This window comes from Eutrema salsugineum, unplaced genomic scaffold (assembly GCF_000478725.1).
Source record: "Eutrema salsugineum unplaced genomic scaffold, Eutsalg1_0 scaffold_8, whole genome shotgun sequence".
Classification (NCBI taxonomy): Eukaryota; Viridiplantae; Streptophyta; class Magnoliopsida; order Brassicales; family Brassicaceae; genus Eutrema; species Eutrema salsugineum.
The window spans coordinates 4576383-4589577 of record NW_006256414.1 but is presented as its reverse complement, the minus strand read 5'-3'; the positions used below and the strand labels follow the sequence as shown (position 1 = coordinate 4589577).

Genomic DNA, 13195 nt, shown 5'->3' with positions numbered 1-13195 from the left:
AAAATAAATTTAGAAGTTACAAAGCATATTAATTAGTTAGATAAATCATAAAGATTAGGAGAATTTGATCGTCAAACAACTATACGTTGCACTCGATATCCCCACATCTTTCGATAAAGGTTTCCTCTTCTCTCATTTTCGCTAAATGTTGAAGGCTTAGCCATTCGGATGTCAATTCAGTATAATTTATCATATATTTCTATTTGAAATCATTCATGCATTTGTTTAGATCGTAGCCGTTGATTTGAGAAAACACAAAGTGTAAATGTTTTTAACCGTCCGATGAGGGATGTCTGTAACCCTTTCGTTTGCCAGAACTACACAACTTCGATAATCCGCTAATTACAAACAAAACACACACACACACAAACAAAAAGTCTGGCCAAGCGAAGAAGAAGAGATAATCCACAACGACAACGATGGTGAAAGTTTTGACCTACTTTGGAATGGCATTGGCTGCTTTCGCCTTCTGGCAATCTATGGACAAAGTTGATGTCTGGATCGCTCTTCATCAAGACGAAAAGGTTTGATATCTGACACTTATAATTTAGTCATAATTTTGGCATCAAATTGTATGAATTTCTTCGAATTCAAGTTAATGTAATTGAGGTCAAACCCTAGACTATCGAATTGATCGCATTTCTGGCTTATAAAAATATGGTTCTTTGGTTCGTTTCCCTAATTGGAAGAACCATTTCCCTCGATATAAAAGGCATTTGCACTTGATTAAGTAGTGATAAAGTATACGAAACAGTTCACTGATGTGTTCTTCTTAGATATAAGTAGCTAATCTGATTACAACCCCGTATTTGTGAGCAGCAAGAAAGAATGGAGAAAGAAGCCGAGGTGAAGCGGGTTAGAGCAGAGCTTTTGCGGAAGGCTAGAGAGGAGTGGTCTCTTGCATGATCGTCGTCAGTTATGTTTATCATTATCAACTTACTATTCCTTCACATTTTTTTAAAAACTCTGGACCAAAATGGAGTTTGTATAGAACAATAATAACATATATGCTTTTGAATGTGGGATGATGATGATTAATGGCTTTCTTTGTTGTTCTAAACTAATGAAATACTATTTACTTTCTTGTGTTTTTCTTAGTCTTTTAAACTTCACTCATTCATAATTTCATATCCAATAAAGTTGCAACACAAGAGACAAGATTATCTTTTAAGTTCAAAATCATAATTCATCGGTTGTCTTGTGTAGTTTTTAAGCCCTTAGGTTTGTGAATTTCTTCTTTGTTGGTATTTTGTTTTGTTGATCTCCTTCTCTAACAGGTTACTGCTGCTCTTTCACACACCAGTTTGGAGTCTTGGAATGATGTCACGAAGAGCAATGAGTGGACAGGTGAGAGAAGTTATTTCTGTGTAGCCAATGTTTAAGACTAAGTGAATGCTGCTTTGATCTGAAAACTGACTTGACTGATTTGATTAACGGGCAAGATCATTCGGTATGAAGAGTCTGCATTACATTGGAAAAATTCCAAAACCCTTACCATCAAAGCTGTCTCCATTATCATTTGAATACACATCTTTGTGAAACCGAAGTTAACGAAACACAGTTTAAGAACTCAAAGTTGATAGATACAAAATGGTTATACAGAGTAGAGTCAGGGTCAAGCCATTGAACTCTTTAAGCATCAATTTGCAATATCATAAAGAAGGAAAATACTTGTTAAGATTGAAAGGCAAAGAGTAAAACTCTTCACTTCTAGAATCCGATTTAAACGACATGAAACGGTCCCACCAAAACATCCCTCGGTCTTTCCTCGTCGCACTGTCTTTAGATGTCAATGTTACATCAAGAAAGAATGCTAATATCCCTGCTACAAAGGCTTCAGAAGAGAATGGAACATTGATCATATCATTGAACTGTGAAGAGCACAAAGAACACAAATCAGCAATATTACTATAACTATAAGCATGAGGATATCTATAAAAACAAATTATGTCTGTTTGTTTTTTTACCCATCTTGCTCTTGTGTGAACTGGTCCATACTTGTTAACAGCTGTATACTCGTTGAAGTATTGTGGTATTGATAAACCCATGAATACTGAGAATCCGAGAATAAATTTTGTTCTGAAGCTGTTTAGATTGCAGAACTGAAGTAAGCTTAGACCACCAGAACCTGCAAGTTTTATTGGTTTGGACTTTAGAGATGCTCATTCACAGTTTCAAAAAGAAAGGCGTTTCAAGAAACATACCGACATACGCAAAGAACAGGCAATGCAATGCTGCAATGATAGGAGCTGGAATGGAAGCAAATACGGCTCCAAATTTTCCAAGAATCGAGAAAAAGATCATGAAACCTGCTGATATTTGAACTACCCTTCTGCTACCAACGCGTGTTAGCGCTAACAAACCGGCGTTTTCTCTGCAAAAACATCAAAATAACCATTTTATTTTGCAGTAAAGACATGTTTTCAGGTCAAAATACTCTGTTTCTTTTTTTTTTTTTTTTTTTTTTAAGAAACCGGGCTTACACCGATACAGATGCTCCATTTCCTGCTCCAAATAGTCCACAGAGAAGAACTCCAACACCCTATACATAAAATGCATTTGCTTAAATATACAATGTAAGAGCACTTATGAGAAATGAAATTTGAGGTCATTAATGTTTTACAAACTTACCTGCCAACCAATTCCACGGCTGAGAACAGACGGTGGGGGAGGAGTTGCACTTGCAAACCTCGAAACAGCAATGTAAGTCCCTGTGGACTGTTTCCATGAATCACAAATGAATTAAGAACATGAACATGCACAATGAACTAAGTTTCATAGCGAAACAAATGACTTCTAACCTCAACAAGAGAAACAAATGAAACAGCCATCATAGCGAAAGCTTCACCTGCATGAAATGTTGGAGCTCCCCATTGGAAAGGGTAAGGCACTCTGATCCTGGTTTCATCAAGAACCAGTCCAAGTTTTATACAAAATTTTATCCTAATATCACTAGAAAATGCAGAAAGATAAAGTGATAATTTCATTTACCATGGAGCACCACCAATGAGGCCAGAACGGTCTGTTCTGCAGCTTGTCTGAGTGTTTCTTCCTGTGTTCTTATAGGCTCCACCAATGGTGAGAAAATGTGCGTAAATCCAAACGATAACAACAGAGAAAATCACAGCAAATCGATGGAAAACATGTCTTTCTCCTCGCATGAGATGAGGAATGTACTGAAGAAAGACACCAAAATGGTTAAGAAATCTCTTTTGAAACAACGAGAAGAGCGTTTTGCAGAGATCTAACCTGTGAGAATATGAGTAGAAGGATAATTTCAGGCAGTCCAATCTCAACGCATTTGGCAAGCTGCAACAGAAAGAACAAGCTGATCAGTACTCAAGAAAATTTCATATAACAGCAAGAGAGATCAACTCACCAGAGGGAAACCATGCTCATAAAGCCCTAAACCAGCTAGTGCAACCAGAGGAACTGCAGAGAGAGGACTCAAGAGCCTAGAAGAAAGAAACAACAATCATCAAGAAGTAGAAGAAGAGAATCATATAGTTTTATATGATTGTTCTTGATTGTCAAGAATCATCTTTAGCTAACCTAACTACATTGCGCCAAAGGCCACTAAAGCCAACAACGATCTGAAGAATCGAGGCAACGATAAGAGCACCTTGGATTCCACGCATGATCCTCTTAAATTTCTGCCAATTATTCTCTCAATTAATGTCAAAATCTTACAAAGAACCGATAAAGCCTCAGTTTTTTTTTTCCACTAACCTCTTGAGGATCGAGAATGTCGCTGTACCGACCAGCTAAGATGATCGAAAGCGTGGTCGGTACATAAGAGTAAGAAGCTCCAATAACCGCGGGAAGACGCGTCCCAAAGAAGCTCTGGCACAGAGTGTTTAGTCCAGAAACAAAAAGCAACGTCTGAATCATCTTTGCCTTCTCTTCCTACAACAAATGAATACAAAATCCAAAGTCAACATTTTTCTTAATAAAAAACAGAGCTTTTTACCCAAAAAAAAACAGAGCTTTTTCAAAATGTTCATGGGAATGATTATTTTTGAAAAAGAAAGACTTACGTTTCCTCCACCCATTTGTGGAACTAACGATGTTGGGATCAGAACCGTTGTTCCAAGCATCACTAAGTAATGCTGAAAGCCCAGAAGTATCGCCTCCGCTGATCCGAAAAAACGGTTAAAAAAGAATGATCTTTAGGTGCTATATAACAAATGACAATGCACAAATAATGATGATGAGAGATGTAAAATTTGGAGAGAAGAGGGTTTACGCCAAGGAGGAGGACTAGTGATGCAATAAGAGATAGAAGAAAGTTGATCTTTCACCGGATGTGGTTGAAGCTCATCTTGTTTTGGCGGCGGCGCTGCTCCTCCTCCTTCACCACCACCGGCCATTATCTTTCTCTTTTGATGAAAACCAATAGCAACTCAAGAGAGACAGAAAGTTTGAAGCTTTTTTTTTTTGCTGGAATCTTCAAGAACTTGTTTTTGTAGAAGCCTAGAAAGAGAAAATGTAAACCTAAACACCGAAAGTGCCGGAAATGTTGTTAAAATGCTGGGAAAGGGAAAAAAGGGTTTGGGAATGGAGAGTGAGAAAGTGAAAGAAGACGAAGATGATGAAGTTAGAAAAGAGAAAGACATTTGTCGGGGAATATAAGTAAGAAACCGTCAATAAAAGTAACAAAACGTCAAAAAGGTGGATTTTGCGCGTTTTCGTTAAGACCTTTGAGAAGAAAGAACCACTTGGAGGACACGGAAACCATTATAAAAAAAGAAGAAGATTGAAATGTGAAGAGGAAGAGGAAAAGAGGCCATTTAAACTTACTTTCAAGTTTAGCGAATTTAATTATAGAAACCAACCTGTGGTGGAATTATTATCTCAATGTATATGATGCATATTTCTGCTTGTATAATAACTTTTTGTAAAAGTTTCTGTAATGATTTTGTAATCTCGTTTTGATATCAATGAAATTATTTTGAATATCTAGATGTTTTAAAAAAAATTGGGAGTAGAAAAAAACACTTGTTTCTCACACCTTTACCTTTTCTAGGATTACGTAAAGCCGAAGCAATCCCTAGACGCATCTCCCCACTTCCACCTTTTATAACTCCGTTAAGTTGTTTTTTGTATTACTCTACTGCTATTATAACTATGAAATGTTCGAATAATCTTTCTTAAAGACATACTATAAATTTTCTAAATTCGAACCATAATAATGGGGTTATCATTTTTGGGGATGTTTTTTTTATACGTAAAATTCTGCCTTAGTTCGACATTTTACTTACACCAGTCACCACGACCTTTTTTGGTCAACCCACGTACCAGTCACCTGTCAGGCTGTCACTACCAGTTTAAAATTTGAAATTTTAAGATTAACATTGTTAAACATAAGGGTCATATTCCATGTATCTACTTTTTATGTTTTTTTGATAAACCCTATCAGTTGATCTAGTTAGCTCCTGTAAGAATGCATTGAATTGTTACATTGTGGACTGATTTTCCTGATTCAAAGGTTCAACAGACACCATGAATACCGAACAAGCTCGAATCAACGGGCCATGAGATCCATGAAATCCAATGAATTATCACATTGTCTATCCCAAGTTTGAATGCTTTTCGACTAATGCCAAAGAGTAGTCGGATTATCTATTACCGAACTACCAGGTAAACTGCATGAGCCTTTGACCCAAACCTAAGCTGCCTAAATGAGCGTGTTTTTGTTTCTCATGAAAATTGAAACTGGGTGGAATGGAGTAACATCCACACAGCCCAAAAATCACTCGATCACACCCACTTGGGTCTGGGATGGGACAATACTATAGTTTTACCATAACAAAATTTTAAGTTAATAGCTCTAGAAATATATTTGCAGTAACAGCTATAACCTATAAAGTTTATCATCCTAATTATCTAACCGATACTAATGTAACAAACTAAAAACTTTTTTTTTTTTTTTTTTTTAACAAAGCCGGTTTCTAAGACAATTAATCTTTTGGGCAATTGTATTTATAGGACAAAAAATATAGTATTGACCCCTTAGTATTTTTTTTTTAAATTGTACCACTTTGGATTTATATATCATTTTTAAATAATTATGAAATATTAAAAATACTTTTAAAATCTAAAAAAATTGGGAAAATTCTGAAAAGGAAAAACAAATACATTTTCTACTACTTTTTTGGAAACAAAATTTTTAAAAGAATTTTTTACCAATGTTCTACAAATTAATAGAAAGCATATTCAATAAATCTATAAATTTATAGAATATATTATCTACTATTTCATTAGGTTTCTACGAAATATATAGAATTTGTTATCTACAGTTTTCTCTATATTCTACAAAGTTATGAAACTGTATTCTATAACATGTTCATTTTTCTACAACTTAGTAGAATTCTATTTCTATAATAAGTTCTTCGTTCTACATTTTAGTAGAACTCTATTTCTATAGTAAACTTTTTGTTCTACAATTATAGAATACTAATTCTAACAAATCTAGAGAATCTATTTTTTCCTTTTCAAATTATCTATTTTCCAAATTTTTTTTTTTTAGTTTTTTTTAAGGAAATTTCTTTTGGCGATATTTTTTCCTTGTTCTCCACTTTTTCTTTCTCCTTCAACACTCCTCTTTTCACGTTTTTTCACAGTTTTTAAGTCTTCTGTTTTTTTTTTGCTAATTACCTTAAAATATGTTACATATCTATGTAACATGTGGTCTCTGGAATTCGGATTTGAAGAAAGAGTGGAATTTTATTGTTGATGAAGAGAAAGGAGGAAGAATGATAACTCTGGAAAAGTACCAGTTTTGAGGAGATAAAATTGATGGTATTGGAGGACTACGGAATCGTCGGTCAGCACTTTCAGATCAGCACTTTCAGAGGCAGAGTCTAGAGACTGTATTTGTTCTTTGAGACTGATATCATCTTCTATGTTATCTAGGTTATCATTGTCTTGTTCATCCGAACTAGAATCATGATTCCCTTTGATAGAAGATATAATTGAGTGAAAATACTCGGAATCCCTTTTTTTGTTTTTCTCTAAGAGTTTTGAGATCATTTTTTACCTCTTTTATTTCCATCCTAAGATCTTGAATTGTTGTTTTAGAACTATCTTTCTTTCTTTTGTTAAGGATTGTGGTTAGATCATACGATGATTTTGAAGATGTTGGATTATGAGGCTTTGATGTGTTTTCAGAGATTTTTATTTCTTTTTCGTTAAGGGAAGAAAGGATTGTTTCTAAAAAATTTTTGTTTGGTCTGAGGATTTGAAATGGAATTCAAGATTTCAATCTGAAATTCTTGATCTTTTGTAAGTACATTTATTTTATTTTCATCGGATTCAGAGCCGGATGATGAGTTTTTTAGCTCATCAACTTGTAGGGCTTTTTCAGAAGATAATGATGAATCAGAATCATTACTCGATGATGATGAATGATCTAGCAAGAGATTTGATATTTTACTCGAAAGTTCTTCCCCAAGGCCGAGTTCTTGGATTTTTCTGTTAAAACGACAGAATTTTGAAGTGTGACCCTTTTTATTACATTTGAAGCAAGTGAGATTTTTGTAGAATGGTTTAGAGTTTGTTATTTCTTTTGGAGTAAATCTCTTACGAGGTTTTTGCCAGGAATTTTCGTGAGATTTATGATTTCTATAGGTTTTAGAGTATTTTCTAGGCTTATTTTTAGAGTAGTAAGAATTACTGCAATCTCCTATGCAGGACTTACTATTTTTGCTGGAACCAATTTCGAATTGTCTACAAAATGAGCCTAATTCTACTTTTGTTCTTTTGAGTTCCCATTTAAGATGTTTCTGGAGTTTTAGATCTTGACAGATCTTAAGACCTTCTTGTTGAACAATACTGATCAATTCTCCATAAGTGAAATTATCATAATCAATTATTTGAGTTCCCGTGGAATCTCTAATTTTATTTCTAACTTTTTCTCCTAGAAGGGTTGGAAGTCCTGCGAGGAATTTTTCTTTCCAAAAAGGTTGGTTTGAATCTTGGCGGAGTAAAACCTTAGTAAGGAAAGTGTTTTTGTACCATTGGAAATCACTAAGCCTTTTGCATTTAAGGTTTGAAAGGAGTTCAGCGTTCTTATCCCTAAGTACTGAGGGATCTCCTATAAAATGCAAGGTTATGGCTATAACTAAGGTGGCTACAGCATCTTGTTGGGGATTTCCAAAATTATCTAGTATGGGCACGTTATCCTCATCTGTTTTGACGGCATCTAGAATTTCTGAGCGTTGCTGATTGTTTAGGTAGTTATCCCACCATCCTTTAAGCTGGCCTGAAAACCCAGCAATTAGGAGCTCAGCTACGGTTCTATCTTCATTTCCTACTTGAGTTCTATAGGCGTTTGCGGCCATAGTCATCTTTTGTAGGAAATTTAAGATATTGTACTCAGATATTCCATCGATATTCCAGTCATAAACTGAAGATGAATTGAACCTAGATTGTTCTATTGTCTGGATTTGTCCTAAGTCAGGGGCAGAGATTATTTGATGATCTTGATGGTTTTCCCGACCAAGACGGTTAATCTCAGGGGTTGAATTTTGCTCCGAGGTTTCACTAGAATAGGATTCATTTGCTAGAGTATTTATCTGGGCTTTAGAAGTAGGAGTATCAGGAATGTCGAATTCCTGAGGCGTGCTATTTTCTCCTATGTCTATCTTACTTAGCTGGCTTTGAAGAGCACGAATGAATTCTTTATTCATCTCTTGGTAGGTTTTGACACTAGAGCTTGAAATTTGGAAATGTTTGAATATGGGTTTTTTTGTTTTCTTTTCAGAGGTAGAATCTATTGAAGTGATATGTTGATTTTGAATCAATTTTTCGATTCTATCAAGCTGTTTGCCTATCGTTCCAAAATTCGTATTTGAAAAATTATTTTGGACGATGATATTTTTTATATTAGTCTTATCATCATCTTGGGGACGTTTAAAAGGAATCGTTTCAATTGGTGTTCCCAATAATTCAAGCTTGATTCCCTGTTGAGGGGGGTGATTGGAACGGATAATTTTTCCATTGGCAAGGGTTTCCCATTCAGGGGTTTTATTGCGAGTGGTGATAGGATTCGCAGTTTTAGAAAAAGGAAAATTGATACTATTTTTGAATGCATAGTATTCAAACCAATTGAAAAATAAAATTTGTACTTTATGTTTATAGAGATATTTGTAAAACTCTTCTTGGATTAAATTATTAATTATCTATAAATTAATAATTAATAATTTATAGAAAAAATTGATTTACGCATATAATTTTCTACAAATTTATTTAGAATAATATTATATTTTAAATTTTTTAACAAATCTCATAGTATAAATTATAATTAACAATCATAACTATCGCAATAAAATAGTTTTAACACCATATTGGGATTGTCCATGTAAAATATACATGTTCATAAGTTAAAAATTTATTAAAAAATCATGGCTACTATCAATATTATTGATGATAAAATTGAAAATAACACTACAATACATTTAAAAATATTTACATGTAAGAAAATCAATTATCACATCTAAAAATCATCATAAATTTTGAATGTATATAGTAAAACAGCAATAAGAGCTACTGATATAATAATTAGAGAGATGAGAATCAATGAAATTTCAACTTTAAATAAAAACAAACACATTAGTCATATTTTAAAATATTATATTTACATATATTTGCATAAATTTATATAATTATTAATTTATGTTTTTGTTGGGACCGTATATTTACATAAAGGTTTCAAAAAATATTATTATCTTATTATCTTATCGAATTTGATGGATTTTTACATTGGCCCGACTTGAGACCAACAAAATTTATTAATTTATAGTGATTATTAATTTATCGAGTATTAATTTATAGAGGTTCCACTGTATTTGATAATGTCCTCGTCACACATGAAGTGCTCCATTTCCTAAAAACATCAAAAACAGAGGAAAAGTGTGCAATGGCCATTAAAACAGATATGAGTAAGGCTTATGACAGATTGGAATAGGATTTTATAAAAGGAGTTCTTGAGAATTTGAGATTTCATGAGAAATGGGTTCGGTGGGTAACTCAATGCATATCTACAGTCTCCTTTACCTTTCTGCTAAATGGAGCCCCAAGAGGATATATCAAACCAAGCAGGGGAATAAGACAAGGAGACCCCCTCTCCCCTTACTTATTTATCCTATGCAGTGCGATTCTCTAAGGCTTGTGCTGTAAAACTCAGGATTCAGGCAAACTACACGGGGTTAAAGTGGCTAAAGGGTGCCCGAGAATTAATCATCTGCTCTTTGCATATGATAAAATGTTTATATGCACAGCAAATGAGAAAAACTGCAGGGCCCTACACCAAATTCTATCAGACTATGAAGCAGCATCTAGACAACTGATCAACTACCAAAAATCATATATCACCGTCAATGAGAAAATCAAGCAGCTGCTACATATAGAAGTTGAAGGAGGAGTAGGAAAGTACATGGGTCTTCCAGAACACTTCAGAAGAAAGAAAAATGACTTATTTGCATCCATAGTTGATCGCATAATCCAAAAATCTGCAAGTTGGGCATCTAGGATGCTTTCTAGAGCTGGTAAACTTGTAATGTTGAAGAGTGTTGTGACCTTGATGCCATCATATGCAATGACATGCTTTAAATTGCCAGTATCCTTATGTAAACAAATCCAGTCGATCCTTATACGCTTTTGGTGGGACTCATCACCTAACAAAAGGAAAACTAGCTAGATATCATGGAAAAGATGGCAAAACCAAAACAATTTGGAGGCTTGGGATTTCGAGACATATCTGATTTCAATGATGCACTCTTGGCAAAAATTAGCTGGAGGCTGCTAACAAAGTCAAACTGTCTCTTGGGAAGAATCCTCAAAGGAAAATACTTCTCAGAAACCTCCATCTTGGACTGTACAATTCCCTCTGTGTGCTCCCACGGCTGGAAAAGCATAATAGCAGAAAGGGACCTGCTTCTTAAACAATTAGGCTGGGCAGTAGGAAATGGTGGATCAATCAAGATTTGGGATGATCCTTGGGTTTCGTCTCAGGAGTTATTAAGACCTTTTGGTTCCCAGCCGGAAGCTTTCCAAGAGTTTAGTGAAGGATCTAATGAAAGATAACTCTTCTTAGTGGGACATGGAAAAAATAGAAGTAATCCTCCCACGCTATAAGCACCTTATCCTGGGCATCAAACCAAGCAGACTGAGGTGTGCAGACCAGAGGATTTGGCTCAAAAATGCAAATGGTGAGTATTCAACCAAATCAGGGTACCTAGTTGCTGCGGAGGATTTTGGAACGACTGAGACCAGTGTGAACTCACAGTGGTGAACTGGAATGAGCAAGTCTGGAATCTTCACACTGCTCCAAAGGTAAAGCTTTTTGTTTAGAAAGCCCTTCATCGAGCCCTTCCAGTGGGAGATCAGCTAGCCGTCCGTCAAATCGTGAATGATGCTCATTGCTGTAGATGCAATGAAACAGAATCAAGTGCCACTATGCAATAGAAGTTTGGAAAAAGGTACCTTAAACACAGACGTTCAATCCGGAAGATGTCGAAGATCTAAACTCGGGGCTCATGGCACTTAATCGATTGACCACACTTCCGCCAGTAGGTCTGGAAAGTGGTCGACTTCACCCTTGGGTTCTTTGGAATATATAGACCTCAAGGAATCAAAAGTTTTTCAATGCGAGAAACTTCACCTCGGAGGAGACAACATCAAAAAGTATATGTGATGCTCGGGAATGGATGCTGGCGCAGGAAACAATCTTCTCAGGAAAACCCCGAATGAATTCACCTTGGATCCAAGCCCTCCAGACGAGATCGGGATCAACTATCTGCTTCATAGATGCAGCGTGGAGCAAGGACTCGCAAGCGACTGGGTTGGCTGAAGCTATGGCTCTGCGTTGGATCTGCTCTTATGGCTGAAGCTATGGCTCTCCGTGAAGCAATCTTAACAGCAAAAGAGGCAAGAATCAATAATCGATAGTCCAATCGGATGCGCAAACTCTGATCAGAGCAATCAACTCGAATCAGCAGATTTCAGAAATCCATGGCATTTTATCGGACATAGCCATCCTTTTGGCTGATTTTGAATCTATTTTATTTAAATATATCCCTAGAGCTGCTAATGTCAAGCAGAATCACTTGCCAAACAGGTCCTTTGTACCCCCTTTGTAAATGCTTAATCTCCTATAAGGAAAGTTTTGGAACAAAAAAAAAGGGAAGATTTTAGCACAAATTTATATGATTATTACTAGAATAGCTCTAATTTTATTTAAATTACTGGAAAATTTTATCTGTCTATTTTACCCTTTTTTCTTTGTTACGAAAAAATTAATTACAGAAATGTCATTATAATTTATTTTTAAATGATAAAAATTTAATATTTACGAAATTGCCATTCAAATTTCGCAGAAAATCTCTAAAGTTATGTGAAAAATCTGTATCAGTAATGGTGACAGATTTATGATTTTGTATAGATTTATCTTTAATAGCTGATTTTTTTATAGAGTTATTTGAATGACCGACTTTTTTAAAAGTAAGTTTTTGGTATGACTCTACAGATTTAATTTTTTCTACAGTTTTTTAAAGGTGTGGTCGACTTATTCTACAGATTTATTGTAATGATACAACAGACTTAATTACTATGACCGATTTTTTATAAAGACTTTTTGCAATGACAGATTTATAGTACATGTTTGTTTTCTCTAGCAGATTAGTAAAATTATGTGTTAGCAGATTTGTATAACACGATGTCTTTGATGACAAATTTATGATTAATTTCACCTGACAAAATTACTTATTAAACTAGCATCGCTGTGGTAACAGATTTTTTTATGTGATAACAGACTTTATTAATTTGTCTAAAATTCATTTGTTGATGGCAGTTTTAAATCCGTATGAAATGACAGTTTTATATCTTTTCTGCATGACAGGTTATTTCCGGCTTAAATACTCTTATTGTAACAGATTTACAACAGGTTAGTCATTACAGATTTTATATCACAAATGTGTTGGAAATTGTGGCAGAGTTTAATTATATTAAATACCAATTAAACCTTAGAAAATATTTATGTGACCTCCTTTTATTTTCAAGCCGCCTCTAACGTAAATTGGTCACGATCACACCCAAACTAAATTTTTTCTTATTTGAGTTCATAGTAATCTGTTTAATTTCTAGTCTATGGCACAAATAAATCTTATTTGTGGTATATAGTTTTTTGAGAAAAATA

At 34.7% G+C, this 13195-nt stretch overlaps 2 protein-coding genes and 1 long non-coding RNA gene across 7 annotated transcripts; 1 reads left to right on the top strand and 2 right to left on the bottom strand.

Moving 5' to 3' along the window:
• Positions 1–369: 369 nt before the first annotated feature.
• LOC112082203 lies at positions 370–1393 on the top strand. Of its 2 annotated transcripts, XM_024149559.1 has the most exons (3): positions 370–524; positions 820–915; positions 1278–1393. In XM_024149559.1, the coding sequence occupies exons 1-2, from the start codon at positions 420–422 to the stop codon at positions 904–906; spliced, it is 192 nt and encodes a 63-aa protein (XP_024005327.1). In that variant the 5' UTR covers positions 370–419; the 3' UTR covers positions 907–915; positions 1278–1393. The 2 variants fall into 2 exon arrangements, with proteins under 2 accessions (XP_024005327.1, XP_024005326.1); XM_024149558.1 differs by lacking the exon at positions 1278–1393 and having other exon boundaries at positions 820–1036.
• A 147-nt stretch (positions 1394–1540) lies between these two features.
• LOC18009912 (nucleobase-ascorbate transporter 7) lies at positions 1541–4527 on the bottom strand. Of its 2 annotated transcripts, none has more exons than XM_006392131.2 (13): positions 4247–4527; positions 4038–4135; positions 3730–3906; positions 3553–3653; positions 3380–3455; positions 3250–3309; positions 2992–3176; positions 2802–2898; positions 2632–2718; positions 2484–2542; positions 2205–2374; positions 1968–2128; positions 1541–1871 (listed from the first exon to the last, which is right to left on the bottom strand). In XM_006392131.2, exons 1-13 carry the CDS (start codon positions 4368–4370, stop codon positions 1653–1655), a joined length of 1614 nt encoding a protein of 537 aa, XP_006392193.1. In that variant the 5' UTR covers positions 4371–4527; the 3' UTR covers positions 1541–1652. The 2 variants fall into 2 exon arrangements, with proteins under 2 accessions (XP_006392193.1, XP_024016140.1); XM_024160372.1 differs by having other exon boundaries at positions 1756–1834.
• Positions 4528–9743: 5216 nt separating this feature from the next.
• LOC112082189 lies at positions 9744–12136 on the bottom strand. Of its 3 annotated transcripts, XR_002896823.1 has the most exons (5): positions 11485–12134; positions 11237–11423; positions 10436–11146; positions 10057–10198; positions 9778–9886 (listed from the first exon to the last, which is right to left on the bottom strand). It is a non-coding gene; the product is annotated as an uncharacterized LOC112082189 (long non-coding RNA). The 3 variants fall into 3 exon arrangements; XR_002896824.1 differs by lacking the exon at positions 10057–10198 and having other exon boundaries at positions 9744–9886; positions 11485–12132; XR_002896821.1 differs by having other exon boundaries at positions 9776–9886; positions 10057–11146; positions 11485–12136.
• Positions 12137–13195: the final 1059 nt, after the last annotated feature.

What these genes read in the sequence shown, in the direction of transcription:
- LOC112082203 (XM_024149559.1), top strand. Translation starts at nt 420, where the DNA reads ATGGTGAAAGTTTTGACCTACTTTGGAATGGCATTGGCTGCTTTCGCC. An exon ending in CTCTTCATCAAGACGAAAAG is followed by an intron (nt 525 to 819) that starts GTTTGATATCTG and finishes ATTTGTGAGCAG; the next exon opens with CAAGAAAGAATGGAGAAAGA.
- LOC18009912 (XM_006392131.2), bottom strand. Translation starts at nt 4,370, where the DNA reads ATGGCCGGTGGTGGTGAAGGAGGAGGAGCAGCGCCGCCGCCAAAACAA. An exon ending in CACTAGTCCTCCTCCTTGGC is followed by an intron (nt 4,136 to 4,246) that starts GTAAACCCTCTT and finishes TTTTCGGATCAG; the next exon opens with CGGAGGCGATACTTCTGGGC. An exon ending in CACAAATGGGTGGAGGAAAC is followed by an intron (nt 3,907 to 4,037) that starts GTAAGTCTTTCT and finishes CATTTGTTGTAG; the next exon opens with GAAGAGAAGGCAAAGATGAT.